Genomic DNA, 20,757 nt, shown 5'->3' with positions numbered 1-20,757 from the left:
TCCAAGCGAGCCAAACCTGAACTGAACTGGTTTCTTCCTGTTGTTGTGCAGTGTCAAAGAAAGGGGGCAAGATCATGACCTTCCTTCGTTCGCTCGTGAAGGCCCGCCCAAAGAAAGCAAAGCAGCAGGAGACGGTGAAGGAAAGGGTGTTTGGGTGTGAGCTGGGCGAGCATCTTCTCCACTCTGGCCACGACGGTAAGGAACAGCCCATTGTTGGGATCTTCCTCTGGTGGGAATCTAAAGGTTCAAAAGAGATCACATCTAGCAAGGGTCAGGTTGATAGCCGTGTAGAAACGTGGGATGGGATCTGATGGCTGAGAGAGAAATGGATGGATATTTTTTGGAGGGGGAATTGAACTTCATGAGTGCGTATTCGTGTGGGAGCTGCGCTGAGACTCGCGATGTCTCTGGCTTCCCCAGCATTCCTTTCTGCAGGCTGATTGGTAGGTCCTGGCGTTTCTTGAAAGCGAGGAACACACCTCTGTCCGGTTTCCTCTCCAGCTGCTGCCGTGACATCTGTGGCAGCTTTCTCCTCTAAGGAAGAGCTAAGCAGTAGGCCGTGTGGGCTTGCTGGCTGGCATCTGACAAGAGCACAGCCTGAAGCAGGACTTGAAGACGAAGCTCAACTAACGGCTGGCACTTGTTCTGTAGTCCCCCAGGTCCTCAGGAGCTGCGCGGAATTCATTGAGCAGCACGGCGTGGTGCGGGGGATATACCGCCTGTCTGGCGTCGCCTCCAGGATCCAGAAGCTGCGGTAAGAGTGCTGTGAGTGGCAGTCAGTTGTCAGACTAAGTGTGTGAAGGCCTTAGCAAAAAGAAAAGGTCTCCTTTTGGAAACTTGTCATCTAGCATGGCTCCCGTGGCGTTGGTGACTGTTTCTGTTCTCCTGTCAATCAGGAACCCCTTTGTTTTCTCGACTGTCTTTTGTCTTGCTTTTTCCTTGGTCTCGTCTTTTTCTAACGCCTCGGCCCGTTTTTGTGTCCTTCTCTGCAGCCAGGAATTCGAGTCTGAGCAGGTTCCTGAGCTAACGGACGTCCGCGACGTTCACAGCGTGAGCTCCCTCTGCAAAATGTACTTCAGGGAGCTCCCGAGCCCTCTGCTGAGCGAGCATCTGTATGAGAAGTTCTCGGTAAGCACAAGGCAGTGTCTTTCCTTTCCCTCTTCCCTGGGCCTCTTGGCGTGGCCTGTCACGTACGCGTACATCTGCGCAGCTTTGTTGTCTTGTTTCTGTTTCCGTTGGGGTTTTTCTAGGGATCCACAGGGTGTGTCTGTAAAAGCAGCAGCTTCCTGCACACCAGATGCCCAGCTGGTGTTAGCATGCTGCCCTTGGGATGGATGGGTGGGAGGTGGGTGCAGCAGCGCCCCAGGCCTGAGGTCCTTTTTCTGTTGCTCCCTGAGGTTTACTGGCGTGTCTTTGCCGCATCCTGCATCCTCCTGATGCCACTTTTAGTGGTCCCCGTAGGCGGTGATTTCCGTATTAAGAGTGCTTGCAAGAATTCCCGTTTTCTTGCTGTTGCCCAACTGTTTACAGAAGAGGAATGGGATTAAAAGCAAATGGTACTTGGAGATGAATGCCCACTGCAAGGAGCTGGGCTGCACAGTGAGGCCGTATAGCGGCCCAGCGCTTGGATTCCTTGGCCTTGATGGCATCAGCTGCATGCCAGTCTGTGGCCAAGATGCTTCTTGGAGGGCAGAGAGGCTGGGCTTCTAAAATCCGGCTCAGTGCTGAGCAACAGTGCATTGTCCCCATAGTTGCAGACCATGTGGCAGGTATGTAGCCTGAGCTGCGTCTGAATCCCTTTCTGCATTATTCCAGGAGGCCGTTTCTGCCGCTACGGATGAGGAGCGGCTGGTGAGCATGCGGGACGTCCTCCAGCAGCTGCCCCCGCCTCATTACAGGTCAGTGCTGCCCGCAGTCTGTTGAGCTCAGGCCTGCTGCGTTTCCGAGGGAAGCGATGCGATTGCAGGTTTTGTCTTGCGCTAGCCACATGATGCCTGCGTTCCACTTTTCTTGTGGTTGCTCGCAGAAAAAAAAAGGAGAGAATGAGTTGAGGCTTGTTTTGTGAGATGCAGCATGGCATGCTCGTTGGTGCTGAACGTTTGCCTGTCTTGTTTTCCAGGACCCTGGAGTACCTGATGAGACACTTAGCTTGTCTGGCTGGGAGCTCCTCCGTCACAAATATGCACGCTAAGAACTTAGCGATTGTGTGGGCTCCAAACCTCTTAAGGTAAACTTTTTTTCCCATTTCAACAGAACGCCTAGTTCCGTTCTCCAGCAAGTAGCCATCTCCCCTTTAACTCCTTCCAGCGTGCTCTTCTCTTGTGTGACTGTGTGGTCCCTTGTGTCATGCTTTGCTGAGATGTCATCTCTCCAGTGTCCCGAAAGTCTTGTGTGCCCGTGCAGTGAGGCACAATAGCTGACAGGTGGCAAAGCCTTACCCAAGGGGCGTGCATCTTGCCAGCCTTCTGCCTGATGGCACTTTTCCTTCACCTGCCGTTTCTTCAGATCACCGCAGAGCGAGTCTGTGTGCGTCAGCGGAGGAGCTGCCTTCATGGAAGTGCAGACGCAGTCGGCCGTGGTGGAGTTCATCCTGACCCACACGGACGTCCTGTTCGGCTCCAGCTCCGCATCAGACGTCGGAGATGGAGCAGGTGAGTGTCTTCCTCCGTTAGCTTTGTCTTGATCAGACACCCTGATCCAATGCAGACCTTCTCCAAGATCTTTGACATGTGCTTGTACTGTCGAGGAGACAGCAGCCTTCTGGGCTTAGCTAAGAGTATGGCATCCTGCCTGTTGCTGGCTCCTGAGAACGTCCAAACCCAGGCCTGACAAGAAGAAAACCGCCACTGTCACGATGACGCTTTGCATGCAGCAGATTGGTTGATTGAAGCTTGATTGAAGTGTGGCAGTGAAGCTTTCTGACTTACCTGCCCCCATTTTCTAGGGTTGTTGTTGGCCTGCTTCAATGCAGGAAGCCGCTCTTAAGTCTGAGGATGCCCTTTGCCATCAACATCCCTCTGACAAAAGGGTTCTTTGGAGCTCATCTTCCAGTGGCTAGGATAATGGGGTCCTAGAAGAATACAAGATGTCCCCAGGAGCTGCGATGGCTGTGCTGCTGCTTTCTGATCCTCCCTCTTACGGGTGGTTTTCCCTTCCAGGGCACAGTTCTTTCTCAGGGCCCAAGTCTGCGGGGGTGTCTTCTCCTTCCACCAAGCTGCTCACACTGGAGGAGGCACAGGCACGGGCACGAGGCCACAGCGGCTCTCCCGTCATGGCAGAGAGCAGGGAGATTGAAGTGGAAGAAGGCCCCGCAGCTTTACAGGGGCAATTCCACACAGTCATCGACTTTCCACCCAAAAGGTACAGAGGACTTGCTTTTCCAGCACCTAGCGTAACTGTCTGGGCGGGTGTTTTTTTTTTCCATTTTTTCTCCTGCAAATCCTTGCTGAAACTGAGTTATGCTAATCATGCATGAAGCGTTGCAGCCAATTTCCGCTCACTTTGGGCTCTGAGGGTTCAAGTAACGTACCATTGCCCGATGAGCTTAGTTTAGCCACACAACGGTGCCGTTCCTTCCTTGTTGAGCAGGCAGAGAGGAGATGTATAAAGCCACGCTGATGTCTATCGTTGCCTGTCCTAGCTGTACCTGGACAGATCGGATTCCAGATTTCAGGACTGCGTGCCTGAAACAAATTCCGGTTCTCCTGTGAGCAGAGCTATTGGTCAGACTTGCTGGCACTAGAAATGAAGCATGGCAGAGAGATGAGGGCGATGGGGTGCTCCTGTAAGAGCCAGAGATGCTTTTGAGTGTCCTCTCTGGCTGCCCGGTTCCTCAGAAAGCAGTTACGCCTGTCAGCTAAATCAAAGCCATCCCTTAGATGCTGTACTGTACAGCTACGGAGCCTTTGCTCACCTGCTCTGCATCCTGATTTACGTACATTTGAGGAATTTATATGGCAGGAGTTCAGGGTTGTGCTATAAGAATGGAAACATCCTCAGCTGTTTGAAACAGACCGAGTCCCTAAGTTCTGTTTCAGCAGAAAGCAGGCAGTGCTGGTAACAAGCAACTGCTGGCAGGGGCTAAATGCAGCTCTTCCGTCCCCCTGCGCCACGACTCACACCATTCCCTGCTTTCTCACTGCAGCAAAAGTCCACCCAGAGAAATGGAGAACTCAGCAGCTGGCTCTTGGTGTTCCTGCTTCAGCCTGGGAAAACCATCCTCTGCGGCCAAGCGCAAACTGCGTCGCGATCCCAGGGAGCCCTCAGAAACAGGAGTCACAGTCCTGGCAGGTAAGGGTGCAAATCCAGCTTTCAAGACAGTGCTTTTCAGCAACATAAAATTCCTGCGTTCAGTGCGCTTGTATCTCCTTCTAGCGTTCAAGCCCGGACCTACCATCTTCAGTTAACCCCTGTCTTTCCTCTTGTGAACTCAGGATCTGCACCTGCCAGAGCGCACCCCTCTCATGCCTTTCCCCCGAGTAGGTTTTGACAGACAGTGTATGGGCACCGCTACAATATGCCTCAGAACGTTTCCTTCTGACACTTCTGAGGGAAGTAAGAATCCATTTCTGGCTGCGTGTTGCTTTTGTGTCAGAAGGCACGCATTGAAACTACGTCCAGGCGCTTTTCCACAAACATTCCCACAGAAAGAAGGCATCCAGCATCTTCCTGTAGCTACGTCTCTGTCTGTAGCTGCTCTGTCTTTGCAGCCCCTTCTGTACGTATTTTGCTGTCTCTTTCCAAATTTAAAAATGGCAGCGATGCATTTTTACAGAAAAACATCCCACAAATCCTGAATGAGTCTGTCTGAGACAGTAAAGCATATTAACACTGCTGCAGGATAAAGGCTTTCTTGAAGGGCTTTGGAGTACGAACAAAAGAGGAAAAAGAAATAACAGCACAAGAGTTACTTTCAAGACAGTGGTACTGTTGCTAGAAGCCTAATAGCTTCTTCCTGCCGCCACTACGTAACCAAATGTCAACCACTTTCTTAACGCAGCTTGTCACCGTCTCGCTTTTGTTTCCCTAGTGGAACGAGGAGACAGCGGGACTTGTGAAGGAAGCAGCAGCCTGCTTGAAAAACAGCACCAAGCCATTGCCTCCTTGGACGGTGAAAGTTTGACAGTAACCCCTGTGTGTCTACTCATTCCTAGGTGAATGGAGCCCTTCTCAACCCGGAAGAGCCAGAGCGAGTAGTGGTGTACTGTGTGCTGCCATCAGTGGAGAGCTGTCAGGGAGCATGAATGGCTGCTGTTCGGATGACAGCCTTCCACTTGAGAACAGTGATGGGGACAAGGAGGTCATCCAAGTTTGTGCCCTCATTTCTCCCGGCTCTGCTGAAGACGTTGTCCGGAGCGTGCCAGAGGAGACAGTCACTAGGTTGGAGTGTGACCCAGCGTCTTCCCAGTGTAGCCCACCCCATGCAGAGTCCGAGTGCTCCGAGAGCAGCACCTCTGTGCAGGAGCAGGACAGCGTCCGTGAGGAGAAGCAGAGCCTCATTGAGGAGGACGTAGAAGCAGGCAGCCGGACCCAGAAACCGGGCAGCACCACGAGCTCCGAGCCAGCCTCTCCGTGACGAGAGAAGACGAGTCCCTTCTTTACTCTGGACCTCTCCCAGCCTCCTGCCTTTTAATGAATAAATGCACACTCGTGCTCGATGGACACCTTGCCTGCATTCCGAGTCTTCATTCACAGGGATTGAACAGAAGAAACAGCGAGGCACTTCATCTTGCAGCAGCATGGCTTTGGGGCTTGTGCAGCAGAGCTTGGGGTTTGTTCCCATTTTGTGTGGCTTTGGGCTGTCTGCAGCGAGAGCTCTGCTACCGTTTTGTATGGTAGCAGATAATGTCTAGCACCCTGGTGTCTGCTCATTGTAATCCCCAGCGTCCGGGCTGTGGCTTTGTGATGCTTTTCAGTGCTTTTTGAAGGTCTTCCGTGCCTTGGCTTCTCCCTAACACCTGTCTCCTGCAGCGTCTGTTCCTGGCTACCACCTACGAGTGGTCCCTGCAGATCATCTCCAGACGGGTCGTCATCACGCTGCGGCAGGAGGAGCTCGCCCTGCCCCACGTCAGGCCGTGCTGCTGGGTCTGCAGATGAGCGGCTGCCTCCTCCTCTCTTCAGCTGCAGTAGCGTTTCTCAGGGAGGTGGGATGCAGTCACGCTCCGCTGGATTCAGTGGATGAAATCAAAAGGAAATCTTTGTAGTATGATGAGCAAACCACGCTATCTTGCAAACGATGTCAGACTCTTCTTTGCCAGCCTTCCCTTCCGTCTTCCCTTTGCTGTTTCTGAGAAAGGAGAGCGGTGCCTTGGGTGCAGCAGGGCAGGAGTCAGTGCAACACAAAGGTGCTGTGCCCGTCACAGCCTTTCTCTGGGGGCTGCCAAAGGCAGGAGCACAGCACAGCACCATTCCTGTGACAGGACAGTAACTCCTTTTGCGCTCTCCTGTGTGAGGATGTGTGCAGCACCTTTCTTGCACTCCCCACATGCACGCCCACACCTGTACCACCCTCTCCTTGCACACACACTGCCATGCATGTGCAGCCCCTCCTGTTTGTACAGCTGTGCACGCTCACATGTGTGCAGTTCCATCCTTGCACTCAACCATGTGGCACACACACATGTGCAACCCCATGTGCACACAAATTCTGTTGCCACAGCTTTCTGTTGCCTACCCACGTGCAGAAGCACCTATGTCTGCCACCCTGCCTCCTTTGCACACCCTCCTCCCTGCCCTCCCCCATTTGCACGCACATGCGTGTCCTCCCTCACCTGAATTTCCCCACGCCTCCTCATTCTCACACCCCCGCTCCTACCAATTGCCTGTACAGAAGATGGATGTATTTTGGGAACAGTTCTCGTAACCTGTTGATTTCGAGACTGCCCTCCTCAAGAGTTCTGTCAATTGCATGACAGAAGAAAGCTGGGAAAATGCTTACTCCTCCTTATTTTTCACTTGCTGATTCTTTCTTTAGGCTTCCTTTCCAAAAGGAGATTTTGGGGATGAAGGCAATTGAAGAAAGGGTGAAGCCAGCTCTTTCCACGAGCTGGGGAAGTCCCTGTGGAGAGAACCGCAAGAACTTGGGCTTCCTCTGAGACCTTTCCCCCCATGTCTCAGCAAGGAGACAACCGCTGTTTGCATTTCTGCTCTGCGTGTAGAAAGGTATGGCTGTGTTTCTTTTGCTTGGGTTTTCTTCCTTTTTCTCCTTGTTAAGGGGAAGGGGTGGAGCAGGGGGAGACCCGCTGGTCATTTGTTACCTCAATAACGAGTTGGATTCTGCGCTCGCTAACAGCCTGGGCTAAAGCATAGGCATGTTTCAGGCTGGACTCTTATTTTCCTGCTTGGTTGCCTTTTGGCTCCAGGGAGACAGCTGTCTAAAGGCATGTTTTCAAACCCAATCCACAAAACCACGTTTCATTGCTGTAGGTGGTTCAATGTGCTCTTGCAGGCCAGATGCATTTGCTGTGAAATCATAGTGGTTCCTGTTTCTAGGGGAGGACTGGGAGGAGATAGAGGGAAGAGAATGCAATGCCTTAGGTGTATCTTAGTGAGAAACGTTGGCATTAGGTGCTGAAAGTCTTTTCTTCACAGCTGCAAAAGGACAGCGTGGCTCAGACTTCTGAGCCTGCTGGAGCAGGGTGGTAGCAAAGGGCGGGCACTGCCCTCCTGCGAGCCGCGCTTGGTTACGGTCTGCCAGGTCCCTGCTGCGCTGGGTTTCTTCTTTCGAGTTCGTTTTAGCTGCTTGGAGTAGTGAAGGGTGGGGAAGAAATGGTGGTCAAGACCTAAGACTCTGCACGATAATTTCAGATGGATGTAACCGTGGCATTTGAAGACATTGTTTCCCTCAGAATAATCCTGGCATTGTGCACGTGTCTCAGCTGAGCTCCCTGAGCTGATGTCTGAGAGCGGGTGCCTCCTCCGACTGAGCGATAGGAAAGCTGAATGTGCCCAGCGATTACGGCTTGTGCAGATGTGGTGAATATGCTCCCAAATGTTTCCTTTAGTGATAAATAGTGTCTCAGCACTCTGATATCCTGTCTCTGGCATGATCTGGAACCCCCCTGCAAACCTTGGGTGCCCATTCCCACCAACGTTTCTTCCTTTCTCTTTTCAGGAGCAGCACGGTGCGGTTCCCCGTGTTTGGGAGCAGCAGCCAGCAGGCTGCAAGAGATCCAGCTGCGCCTTTCAGTGCACAGAGGGACACGATGGGGATGGACCATCCTTAGCGCCACTCTGAAGTGAGTTTCTTCAGTCCTCTGTCACAAAGTATGAAAGAATGACTTTGGAATGTTTCTTCTGAGCGGGTGCAGTGCTGTAGGGGATGTCAAGTACCCATTAATTTGGGAGTGCAGGAAGGAGCAGTGAAAAGTGATGCATTAGTTTGCTTTGGCTGTCAAAATGGTGTTGTATTTTTGGGGAGGGGAAGTATGGGCTAAGATGGAAAACAGGAGGAGGAGGAAGTCTAGTACCTGGGTCGCGGGCTGAGCTTTGGTGACTGCAGTAATTTGCAGTGGAAGTGACATTTGTTTTGCACAGTGGGGTTCAGAATGGCGGCTGATGGTGAGTGGGAGCTCCTTGAGGGACGGATTTCCATGGTTGGCTGGGGGCATGGAGCTGCTTTAGCATGCAGCCTCTGCTCTTGCACTCAGCCAGCAGATATTCTTGATGGGAATTCCGAGAGCAAGTCAGAGGCCGAGCAATCATCTCTCATTTCTGTGCCGTGGCCGCTGTATGTTTGGCAGTAATGACGAATAAAGGTTTCTGGTTTTGTTTTGGTTGGTGGTGGCTGCGGTGGCTAATGACAAAACAAGGGTCACTATGCAACAAGAGAAATAAGTGAGCAAACAGGAGGGAACAAGAGGAAAGAGGTGCTGACGGCGGTGCTGTAGAACCGTTGTGGAAGTTTTTGAGAGGGCAGCAGGGGCAGTTGATGGCAGCAGTGTGATGCGAGTCTGTGTATAAATGGTGGTGCTTAGAGCTGAGCGCATTCCTTTGAGAGGCAAAAAACGTTTCTCAGCTTTTTTAGCAGGTTGCATTTTGTTTGCGGATGCACCTTTGCTCTGCAGAACGTCGAGCTGTCAGGCCAGCTGGGGTTCATTTGCTGCCATGGCAGATCTGTGCTGACTGCAGAAATGGCACAACATTGGAGCAGCAGAAAGGCAAATTTAAGAAACTGCGCTTGAAGACAAGAAGTTTGTGGCTGGCTGTGCTAAAATCTCCCTCCAAAGAGATGTTCTTCAAGTATTTCTTGTTTCCTTTCTGTCAGAAGCTGATGCAAGCAGCCTTCCGGCAAAGTGCAGCCATGCAGAAAGGCAGCAGAGGAGCATGGAGTGTGGCATAGCACCAAGGAGAGGTACAGATAAACAACAGGCATCTGGGTTTGATGCACTGTCTTTCTAGTTAGGCTTTCCATCTGTTCTTTCCTGGGACTGTTCTCGTTGCGTGCTGTTTGAGGTCTTAATCCCTGGGATTTACAGTTAGCTTTCCTGTCCTGATTTGAAATGGGAACACACACTTCACCCGTGATCTTAAGATCCATTACCGCGAACACTCAAGAGCAGATTTCCTAGTATTGTGGCCCATTTTGCAGACCAAAAGCAGTGCTGGACTCGCTTTAAATCTTGTTGCTTCTCCTTCTTGATTATAACAGAGAAGGGTGCTGCTGAGGGAGCTCGTCTCCAGGCTGGAGGGCTTCCTGGAAGAGCAGGCCCAGCACAGGAGGAAGACCTTCCCCTGCGGTTGACATCCGCTTTCTCCAAGACTCTGTCTGGAAGAAAGCCCCAGGGCTTGGAAGAGAAGCAAAAAGCGGAGCTGGAGCCTGCCAACAAGTGAAGGGGGAGCCCAATGGGGAGAAGGCTCAGAGGGCGCATCAGAGCAGAGACCGTGTGCCAGCTCCACCAGCACACCCTGGGCTTGCCCCAGTGCCGAGTAAGCAGTTATGGACCTCAAAGCTAAGAGGTAAGAAGATGCTGTGGTACCTGCCCTGCTGAGCTGCTTCCCTTAGCAAGCACATTGAGTTTCCTTAGGGTTTGCTTTGCTTTTTCCTTCTCTGTAGAGGGGAAAAGAGTTGAAGGCTATGAAGTCCAAAGGCAAGGACGTGCCAGAATGTGTAGCCCTGTCTTTTCCCATTGAATACATAGTGGACTTCTGCATGTCCCACTGGAAACGTCGTCCTGCGAGAGGCTTCCTAGACAAATGTCCTTTGTCTTTTTCCTGCTATCTGCTTTTATGGTACCCGTGTTTCTGCAGTTTTGCTGTTGAGGAAATGAATGTATCTTTTCTGTTGTTTTATAGCAAGAAGAAAAAGACAGAAGGAAGAGAGCGGAAATGAAGAAGGCTTCTCTCAGAGCTGCCACTGCACATGCAGAGGTGAGTCCTTGGTGAACAGAGACAAGCGCGCTTGTTGTTCTCAGGGCCTCAGTCTGTCAGACATGAATGAGATTGTGAAGTCCTGAGGGAAGTGGTGTCCTATTTTTACACTTGCTTTCTTGCTTTCTAGTCCTCCGCAGTGAACAGCCTTGTGGAGATGATGCAGAAGCTGCAGCTGAAAGACTGAGAGGAGCAGCAGCAGAAGGCAGCGGCTGCTGTACCCCTTTCTTTCCCCCTTCCTTCCCCATGCCTTCCCCCTGCAACGGCCTGCTGTTCTGCTGCTACTGTTACCTGACAGTCATTAAAAAACACTTTTCCAACACATTGGATCAGACCGCATACTCTCCCTGATTATAAAAGCAGTAAAACAAGGAATGTAGCATTATGTATCGATAAACTCCCGCCTGCTTCAAGACCAATAGCAGCTTCTCATCCTGGATTAACTCCTGAGCACAGCCTGGACTCCGTGCATGGATTTGGAGTCAGCAGTGGCTCTGCAATATTGGGTCTGAGTCTTCAGCTTCCACTTCAAGTTCTAGTGTAATTTAGGACACAAAAATGTGTGACCACTCCTTTCAAAACAAAATATATAAGAAGAAAATACACTTAAAAAAATGCTAAACGTCAAACTACAATTCTGGATGAGGTGAGCTTTTGGGGTGCTCCTTTCTCAGAGCAACGTGGCTGTGCCCTGTGCACATTGCTGCTTACCAGCGGCACTGCAGCGAGAGGCCCAGGGCCATGAGACACAGTGACATGCAGGAGGTTGGTTATCAGGACGCAGTGAGGGCAGCTAGGGAAGGCTGTGTGCTTACCAATTACTCCGGTCGGGAGGATCCTGACCTGCATGCACCTGAGCTCCCCTGTATTGGCCCTGCCTTCCCACCAGGTGCTCAATCACTGGTTTAGGCCATGACTTAACATTCCACTACAACCCCCAGCGTCATCCCAACAATGTCACCCCCCAGCATCACCCTAATGTCACCCCAGTGTCACCACCCACGCGTCTCTCCCTGCTGTCACCCCCCAGCATCACTCCCCAGGGTCATTCTGCAACATCACTCCAGTGTCATCCTAGCACCACTCCCTGGTGTCACTCTCCCAGTATCACCCCAACATCACTCCTGCTGCCACCTCATGCTGTCCCCCTGTCCCTCCATCCCCCCGCAGTCCCCTCCCAATGACCCCCTGTCCCTCTATCCCTCCCCACCCCTCTATCCCCTGCTGTCCATGTCCATGTCCCCCCGTGCCCACCTGCTGGAGCAGGCCCCCACCTGCAGTGCAGTGCCCCACAAGTGGCTCTGGGTCACCTCCAGTTTTGCCTCCACCGGCACCTACGGGGACAGCCCAGCACTGTGTCCTGTATGTCCCTTGTGTCACCACGTGCCCTCCGTGTCCCCTCCATGTCCCCCCAAGTCACCATGTCCCCCACATGTCCCCCCCGTATGTCTGTGTCCCCTTTGTGTCCTCGTGTCCCACCCATGTCTTTGTGTCCCCCCGTGTCCTCTCCCCATGTCCCTTCTGTGTCCCCTCCCTGTGTCGCCATGTCCCCTCCATGTCCCTTCATCCCCCCCATGTCTCCGTGTTGCCTCTGTATCCCCATGTCCCACCATGTCCCCATGCCCTCACTGTGGTGTCGGTGCACAGCACGAGGTGGCCCACATAGCACAGCAATGTCCTTGTCACTGTCCCCGCTGTCACTGGCGCTGTCGCTGCTGCCTCCCAGCAGCTGATGGGCACTGGGAATGTGGTTATATCTAGGGACATTGGGGACATGAAGAGGGATATTGTGGGGACACTGGGGACACTGGGGGATGTGGGGATATTGGGGGACATTGGGAGGGTGTTGGGGGATGTGGGGACATAGGGGACACAGGGACATTGTGGGGACACTGAGGGGACACTGAGGATTACCCCCGTGTATCCAGCGCTGCTATGAAGGAATGTCTGCTTTCCAACACTCCCACTCGTGTCTTAGAGCGTTTCGTGATCCACCCCCTCCCGGTGTCACAGACAGCTCCGGCACTCCGCTCTCCTGCCCTCGAGTCCATGGGATGACGCAGGGACACCTCTGTGGTGCACTGCAAAGCCCTGGGGGACTCTGGGCATCCGGTCGAGTGTACTGGAATACACTGGGGGGGTGCTCGGAGTCCAGTAGGGTGTGTTAGTGTTGAAATTTGTGCTCTCCTATTGAGTAGAAATGTCACCAATTGTCTTTGAGGACCAACTGGAATCCAAGTATGTGGGCTGTCGTAGCTCATCATTGATAAACCCCTCCTTGATGGACATTTTGTTTTACTCATTCTGTTTTGCTTCACGCCTGTATGGGAACTGTCAGGTCACAGCCTGAACCGGTGACTGAGCACCTGGTGAGGGGTGTAGCCAGCCCTGCGAGCACAGGTGGAAGCTGTTCAGCTGTGGGACCCGATGGGGCTGAACCTGTCTCCAGCCTTCCCTGACCTCATTTAAGGGCTGGGAGCCATAGGGCCTTGTGGTTACCTGTCTTTACCTGGAGACTGCCTTCTTTGGAGGGTGAGCTCTGGTCCTTGGGAAGGGGTAAGTAATTCCTTCTTTATTTCAGGGCTGTGATCTCTGTCTTTTGTCAGATCTGAGTCTGGTTTAAAGCAGCCGTATCTGCTTTGCGTGTCCTTACAATGCCGTTCAGTTCTCCAAAGGAGGTGAAGGGGTTATCTTTTCTCTGACCTGGTGATGGAGGGACTGATATACGTTCCTTTCCCTCACTGCAACCTCATTTCTGGAATGCTTCAATTAATGCCAGGATAACGCTGGTCAGCTGACCAAACATTACAGCTCTGTGAATGCCTTGAGCTGATGCCCTTTTTCATAAATGGGTTCTGCATTCTCCAGATCCTGTTTGCACCCTTTTTTAAGCCCATTATCTTCTGGTTGAGCCTCTCTTTTGTCTTTCATGTTTCTCACCTTATATTCTCCAACCTGGGGCTCCGAGCTCTGTTTGTCTGCTACTGCATCATTCCAGTCCATTTCATGACTGTAGTGAACAGTGCCTTGTATTAATACCACCCATGCACAGGGTTGTTTTAGGGCTTTCTGTGCATTGTGATCACGCATTAAACTGTTCTGTGTGTCCCTTGATCTCATCCCATTTCACAGCTTGATGGGGTTTAAGGGTTGCTAGGGCTCCTCTAATTAGTGGTTTAAGCAATGCAAAACCTACCTGAGCTGGTAATGGAAAATCAGGAGCCCCTTGTTTATGCGTTGCTTGTATGCAGGCAGCTTTAGTGCTGGCTGTGGGAGGCTCATTTAGAGATGGACTGGGGGTTGCAAGGGGTTCACCTCGCTCCGTGGGGTCCATTCTCTCAGCCCAATAAGCTACGTGGCTGGTGACAGAGCCAGGTGCACCTACCAGGCCAGGACCTGAGCTTAAGAACGCTCCTGGAACCCAGTAGCCATTTTATTCATCCTCTCTTGGCATAATATGGTTTCCACCACTCAAGCAGCCTTGCCAGGAGTGTCCTGTTCAAGTTTCTCCTGCTTCTCTGCTATATCTCTCTTGTAAATCTGTCAGTGGTAATGGATCCCAGGGGACAGTTCCCATAGTACATCGTGGTTGACCACCCTGGGCTCCTACAGGTCTTCCTGTTTTAATGGCAAGTTTGCCTTCATCTTCAGAGGGATTTATGGGAAACAAAGGATTGTTCTCTTCTCAACATCTGTAGTTGCGATCGCCCCAGGAATCTCCATCCCGGTCTTCAGGGGACACTATTAGGTTCCTTCCTAATCTGTGTGATTCGTGAACCCTTACCCTTCTCCCTCCCATCCCCTGGCCACCATTCAATAGCTAGCTCAGCAGCTGCAGGACCTGACAGCTTGAAGAAGCGAGGCCCCTGGTCTGCTGAATACTGGGACTGGCACGGAGTGGCTCTGTGACCAATGTGGAACGTGCCAGTCAGGATCATCCTGACCGGAGTACTTGGTGAGTATCCGGGGAGCCACTGTGCACATTGGCTTCCCTGCCTGCCCCGATCACACCCTGGCCATCGACTTCCTTCATGTCACCATGTCTCATGGCTTCAGGCATCTTATCGTAGAATCCTTGGAGTTGGAAGGGACCTTGAATGGCCATCTAGTCCAACTCCCCTGCAATGAAGAGGGACATCCGCAGCTCCATCAGGCTGCCCAGGGCTTGAGCCAGCCTTGCCTTGAAAGTCTCCAGGGACAGTGCGTCCACCACAGCTCTGTGCAACCTGTTCCAGTGCCTCACCACCCTCTCTGGAGAAGACCTTTTCCTTATATCTAACCTACATTTTCCCTCTTTATGCTTGAAACTGTTTCCCCTTCTTCTAGCACCACAGACCCTGCTAAAGGGTCTGTCCCCTTCTTTCTTGTCATTCCCTTTTAGATACTGACAGGCCGCTCTCAGGTCACCTCGCAGCCTTCTTTTCTCCAGGCTGCACAGCCCAAGCTCTCCTCCTGTCCCCGTAGGAGAGGTGTTCCATCCCTTGGTTCATATTTGTGGCCCTTCTCTGGACGTGCTCCAGCAGGTCTATGTCTTTCCTGTACTGAGGGCTCCACACCTTGATGCAGTACTCCAGCTGAGGCCTGAGCAGAGGGGTGGGATCACCTCCCTCAACCTGCAGGGCAGTCCCTTCTCTATTGTACTGCATTCAACTGGTGGCCGTGGAGAACTGTGGTGCCCCCAAGTGGTGCAAGAACTCCACAGAGTTTTGTGGTTCTTTGTGGATACAGCAAAAAACAGGGGAAAGTAGCAGGAATCCACATCCCACTGATATGGGAAAAACACAGCACCTGATCGCCTGCCGATCCTTGCCCAGATGCTGCTCAGCAATGAGTAGCCATATTTACAGGATTGGCTCAGAACCCAGCTTTGCTGACTGGCTGCTGGTTGCCCAAAGAGGTAAGGACAGTGTACGCAGGCCAGCGTTGACCCATTAGATATTGTGGCAGAATGTAGTGCTCCCAGAGCACGTTACAGCACTTCAGGGTGCCCTGCAGGCTGCCTGTGGCTTTCCTCTCACCTTTTCCCTGCTTTCCCTGGATGCACTCCTTGTTTTGCCCTATTCTTCCCGTTGCCTTCCTCTGCGTTGCTCAGGCAATGCACTTTCTACGTGAGTATCGAATCCTGGAGCACTGCAGTTCTACAGGAGAGTTATCCAGTCAGGCTGTATTGCTGTGCTTGGTGCCTCAGACCTCTCCTTGGGTTCTAGAGCCTAGAAGCGGGTGGTGCTGGGGGCCCTGACTGGCAGGGAGTCGGATGGCACTGGGGGGGCCCGGTGGGCTGGGAGGCAGTATTAGTTTTAACCTTGACCCGAACCCCAAGCTTCAAAGAGCTCTAAAGATAATGGTATTAATCCACAATGTAAGACTCAGCCTAACCCTTAACCTGCTGCTAAAAATGTATCTAACCCTAAATGTAGCAATAAAAATAATACTAAAAGTTTACAGTAAACGTAACATGAACTCTAATTGTAATGCAAAAAACAGTCACGAAAATGGAGGTAATCTTAACCCAGACAGTAACATTAATCATAACCCTAATGACCCTAACAAAAATTAATATACCTTTGCCCTGAAAATCTCCAAAAACTGATTGGGATAAGTCACCATAGAAGTAATGCTAGCAGTAACCTGAATCCTGAAGGAAACAGAGAAGAGGCACGGGCAGTGTGTACCCCCACTGTGTGCCATGGCACCGCAGAGGGCTCCCAGGGGTTCTCAGTGCTCCCTGCACAACTCTCGGGGCAGCTGTGAGGCACCTGTTCCTTCTATGCAGGTGAATGACATGTTTTAGATCTGTGAACTTGGGTAGAAAACTGCAGTTTGCATTGATCTTTGTGGAAGCGAGGTAATGGTCCACATGAAACTCCAAACTGCAGCTTTGTGCGGTGACAGCCTGTAGATTTGCTAGGGCCTAAATTTACCCGTTTTACTGCACTAAAAAAAACAACAAGAATAAAATGTGTAGTGCAGGGAAGACATTTATAAACCAGTACATTCAAATATGAACAAGGCAGAATGAGATAACACTGATGTGGCCCTGTGATTTCTGCTAACACGCCTTCATTTCATTACTGTTAAATTTGCTCAGTAGTTCAATTTCAGTGCATGACTATTTAAAAATAACCTAATGGAGGTTGGCAAAAAAAAATTAAAAAAAAGAAACAAAAACATGACACCATCAATGATTTTTTTCAACTGATATTCATAAGGTTCTCAGCGCGCGGCCCGGCGTGGTACATAGCGTCCTGGGGCTTGATGGGACTGCAGGAGGGTGTGCTGGAAAGCCTTTGAGGAGCCCTAGAGCATGCCAAGGGAGCTCAGGGAGTACTGCAGGGTGTCCCAGAGTTGGGTCTGGCATTCTGGGAAGCCTCTCACGCAGTGAGAAGCCTCTAGGGCACGCCAAGGGGCACGGACAGGCTCTGGGATTTCGCTGGGGTGCCCGAGAGTCCGTTGGGTGACACGCTCCGTAGCTCTGGGGCACGTCTGGGCCTCTGTAGGGGCCCTGAGAAACCTCTGGGGCACATGAGGGTGCCACTGGGTTCCACGGGAGTGTTCCAGGGTGCCCAGAGGTCGAGCGGGGAGCCCTTGGAGACCCCTTGGGAAGGCTCTATGGGGCCCTAGAGTGTAGGAGTGCCTTGTCTTGTTGGCAGCTGATTGGCTGGGAGGCGATTCCCCTGGTGTAATTAATTAAATTACTTAATGGTGCTCTTCAACATTGATCACAGGTTTGTTTCATTCCAAGGTACTGCTGTCATGCAGCTGCTGCAGTGTTGCTGAGATATGTTGAGTTCATTCAAAATTCCATTGATGCTCCTACAGCAGCCGAGGTGTGCTTCCAGAGGAGTGCGAAAACAGCTGTGAGAGATTGAGCATCGGACCAAATCTGGAACTGGTGATAGCAGAGATATCAAGAATAGCATGGAAGATGGCAGGTTGCGTTTCCTTAAAGACATATTTCACCAGGCTTCATTGATACGTATGTTGAAGTGCCAACCAGTACATTTATTTCCATGTGACAGACCTTATATACCATTCAGAGCTTTATTTGAAAAAAACAAACCAAATAGTTTGGACAGAGAAGTGCGTTACAGTTCAGTGCAAGACTTGAAGTGTAGAATGTGGTCCGAGTGAATTGTGGGAGGAGGTGTTTTTGCACAGTTAAATCAGAGTCTGTGTTTGATTCAGACACATTAAGTGGCATTGATGGAAAACATCACGGGTTGGGGCAAAACACAAGAGCTGTCATAGCTGCGGGAAGTATCATATGTGGGATTAAAGGGCTGAGACTGTGTTCATCTTACATAACACACAGACAAAAAATCTACCCAGAGATGGAAGACTGCTTTGCGTTCCCTAAGCCATAAGGCAGAGTGGCAAACAGAGTAATTCCGTCACTGGTGGCCGTGTGTGATGCTGCACGCAGTTGCACGGTGGTTCTTTGCGCTGAGAACATTGCTTGGAGCGATGTTCTTCCTTTATGCTTTGCTGGGAGTTACTCATGTTCTGGGCAGGAGAAGTCGCAGGGCTGCCCTGTGCGGTACCGGTGTGCTTCTGGTGACAGAAGGTGACGCGACGTGCACGTTGCAGCCTGTAGGAATGTGGGATCTGTTCCTGTGTCCTCATGGCCACGGCACGCGAGAGGAGGAAGCCTGGTGGTTTTTCACTCCACCAAGTTTGCTTGCAAGAGCTTTCCACGTGGAGAGAACGTTGCCCTTGCTTTCTTAGTGCTTCTCATTGTTTTGTGTTGTTGCTGCAGCTGGCTAGGGAGCATCTCCATAACCTGTGCCCTTGTGCTTGGTCTCCAGCTTCAGCATGACACCATCAATTCCAGGATATGTTTTTCTTTCAATTTTTTAACAGATATTCATAAGCATGTGCCACAGGTTCCTGGGGCTTGGAGAAGGTTTCTACGGCTTTCTGTGCCCTTTCTTAGTTTTTTCCACATTCCCGCTTTTTCCCCTCCTGTTGTAACGTCGTGTTCTTGTCGTGTTCTAAAAAGCAACGGAGAGCGGATGGCCGGAGACCGTGGTACGGGCCGCGTGAAAGGCACGGCACAAGTTGTTTCTGCGGTCTGCGCTGCCACCGCGTGGTCAATCCGCGGCAGTGCCGCTGTCCCGGTTTGGTGCGGCTGGACGCATGCGCGCAGGCACGCGGAAGTGGCGCGTCTCCGTCGTGGTCGCTTTGCGCAGCTAACCCGCCAGTCTCTATTGTGGTTATTCCTCCAGGCGACAGTGCGCATGCGCCCGACAGCGAGTAAGCGGCACCCGTTTCTGCGAGGCGCTGAGGTGCGGGCTTGCAGTCGGGGCTTGGACCGCCGGCTCAGCGATGTTCTCCCGCCGCTTCCAATCCAGGCTGCCCCTCGCCTATTTCCTCGGGCGCTGTTACGCCCGAGCCCGCCCTGGGACCACGGGCCGCTTCTGCTCCAGGCGGCCCCCGCGCGCGCCGCGGCACCCGATTGGCTCGGCGTGGCACGTGACCGTCAGCCGCGTGCCCTAGCACCGCGCACGCGCGCTAGCGGAGCGGTCTTCGCCGCTGCCACGCGTGGAAGAGGCTTCGGAACCGCAGGCGCTCGAGGGCGGTGCGGGCATCTGTCTCGCCCCGCTGCTGCGCTCTGCGCCGTCCTTCATCCGTTCCGCGCTCTCTTTCGTCTCTGCCCACGTTCGCAGCCCCGGGAATGTACCGGTTCGGCTCGCGGCTGCCCTCGAGCGCCTCGCGGCATCCGATTGGCTCATTGCCGCGGTGGACTGACAGGCGTCGCCGTCCACTCCCAGCCCTGCCCCGGCCCCCAGCCGTTCAAAAGGGCTCTCGGCCGCGGTGGGAGCCGAGCAGCTCGGGGATTGGTGGCGCGCGGTGCTGTCGTTGAGCGGCCGGGGCAGCGCAGCGTCCCTGGAGCGGCACGGAGCGGCTCCGGGATCGCTCTAAGCGGCGTGCTGCCGACTTTCCTAGGAGCCGCTGAACGGGCTTTTCCACCGGTCCCGTCCCGGGCAACCGAGCCCCTTCGCGTCGCAGTGCCTCAGGGCTCCGGGCACCCCCGCCGTGCGCTGCAGGTTAGCACCACGCGTCCGCGGCGCAGCCACGTTGCTCGGCGCGTGGCCGCGCGGGCGCTGCCTGCAGTTCCGCCCGGTGGCCAGAGGAGGGCAGCAGAGACCGCGGAGCTGTCGTGGGGGAAGGCGGGTTGGAGGGCGGGCGCGACGCGACACTTGCTCCGTGGCTCCGCAGGGAGACAGCAGCAGTTCCTACAACGGAGCGGGAAGCGAGCGGGAGAACGCGTCGGGCCAGATTTGTAGGGCAGCCGAGAGCCGCGGAGCCGCTTCGGTGATGACTTGTGGAAACAAACTTCACAGCTGGGGAAGGTTGTAAAGCAGGTATGCTTCTTACGGTGCTGCACCCACACGCTGTGTACAAGGGGGGTACCCCCATCCTAGCTTGCACATCGAAAGGCAGAAACCTTCCATATTTAAAGATCGAGGCATGCATATTGCTAGCATTCCTGAGGGAGGGAGGGACTGTTACAATTAATTCCATGAGATCATTATAATTCGCTCCACCTCAGAGTCACACCCCTATAGCATGCGTAGTGCTTCCTGTTGGCTGTCTTTGGGGGTCGTGGGGATGAAGGCCGTATCTCTTCCTCACTGTGTACTCTTGACCTTGGCATGGTTGATGAGGGTGATCCAGCTTTGGCTGGTTTTCTTCAGGACGCAGTCTCCAGTTCAGTGCCAACGACCAAACAGCAACTTCTGGGTTTCCTTGCCCCATTAACCCACATCCATCTTTTCTTGTTTGTCTGAAACTGTATTCTACCCTTTTCTTCCCCGGGAGGATAGGGTGCTGTGGGGCTTTATGGGGTGATATGGGGCTAAGGGGGGCTGTTGGGAGCTACAGGGAGGGATGTGGAGCTATCGGAGGTTGGGGGTGGGGGGCTGTAGGGGTGGATATAAGGTTATATGGGGCTATGGGGTGTGCTATAGGGGAATGTGGGGCTAGAAGGCTTTTCCTTCCTTTCCCTTTCTTTCCTGTCATTTCCCTTCCCACTTCTCCCCACATTTTCCTCCCCTCCCTTTTCCTTCCCCTCCCCTTTCCTTTTCTGCCCACTACACCCCCCATTTCCCTTCCCTTCCATTCCCCTCTGTCTCTTGTTATTTCCGGAATACTTTAAGCATTGGTGTGCGTTACTGAGAACGTTTCTTCCCGCAGTCTGTCATTTCATAGCAGGGTGGGTGAAACGCTAGTCATGGAAATTTAAGTTAGAATAGAAATTGTGTTGGAATAGAATATGATTGTTTTGTGGTCTTAAATGTGAAACGTCTTTTCTTCTTGGGTTTTAGGTACAGCAGTTGTTTAATAGAGACTTTGGAGAAGTTTTCAGTATCCAGTCTCCTCATAAGG

The 20,757-nt window shown here is 52.6% G+C and overlaps 2 protein-coding genes and 2 long non-coding RNA genes across 6 annotated transcripts in view; all 4 read left to right on the top strand.

Moving 5' to 3' along the window:
• The window catches only part of LOC110391485 (rho GTPase-activating protein 32-like), a 12,362-nt gene extending 6,772 nt beyond the window's left edge, over positions 1–5,590 (top strand). The window contains exons 3-11 of the mRNA XM_021383377.1: positions 52–195; positions 652–754; positions 993–1,128; positions 1,816–1,898; positions 2,120–2,227; positions 2,506–2,651; positions 3,159–3,360; positions 4,145–4,290; positions 5,154–5,590. Coding sequence (XP_021239052.1) covers positions 52–195; positions 652–754; positions 993–1,128; positions 1,816–1,898; positions 2,120–2,227; positions 2,506–2,651; positions 3,159–3,360; positions 4,145–4,290; positions 5,154–5,575 — 1,490 coding nt within the window. The 3' untranslated portion in view covers positions 5,576–5,590. The remainder of the gene's footprint in view (positions 1–51; positions 196–651; positions 755–992; positions 1,129–1,815; positions 1,899–2,119; positions 2,228–2,505; positions 2,652–3,158; positions 3,361–4,144; positions 4,291–5,153) is intronic.
• A 161-nt stretch (positions 5,591–5,751) lies between these two features.
• Positions 5,752–9,371, top strand: LOC110391486. Of its 3 annotated transcripts, none has more exons than XR_002434081.1 (5): positions 5,752–5,770; positions 5,971–6,173; positions 6,974–7,161; positions 8,114–8,237; positions 9,266–9,371. It is a non-coding gene; the product is annotated as an uncharacterized LOC110391486 (long non-coding RNA). The 3 variants fall into 3 exon arrangements; XR_002434079.1 differs by having other exon boundaries at positions 5,971–6,143; positions 9,266–9,369; XR_002434080.1 differs by having other exon boundaries at positions 5,971–6,143; positions 9,269–9,287.
• A 920-nt stretch (positions 9,372–10,291) lies between these two features.
• On the top strand, positions 10,292–10,976 carry LOC110391488. Its single transcript, XR_002434083.1, has 2 exons — positions 10,292–10,368; positions 10,499–10,976. It is a non-coding gene; the product is annotated as an uncharacterized LOC110391488 (long non-coding RNA).
• Positions 10,977–16,339: 5,363 nt separating this feature from the next.
• Positions 16,340–20,757, top strand: LOC110391489. The gene is made up of 3 exons (XM_021383379.1): positions 16,340–19,415; positions 19,588–19,733; positions 20,697–20,757. The coding sequence occupies exons 1-2, from the start codon at positions 18,381–18,383 to the stop codon at positions 19,726–19,728; spliced, it is 1,176 nt and encodes a 391-aa protein (XP_021239054.1). The 5' UTR covers positions 16,340–18,380; the 3' UTR covers positions 19,729–19,733; positions 20,697–20,757.

The sequence above is a fragment of the Numida meleagris genome, unplaced genomic scaffold (genome assembly GCF_002078875.1).
Source record: "Numida meleagris isolate 19003 breed g44 Domestic line unplaced genomic scaffold, NumMel1.0 unplaced_Scaffold381, whole genome shotgun sequence".
Taxonomy (NCBI): Eukaryota; Metazoa; Chordata; class Aves; order Galliformes; family Numididae; genus Numida; species Numida meleagris.
Note: the sequence above shows the minus strand (reverse complement) of the source record. Positions and strands in the feature narration are given on the sequence as shown.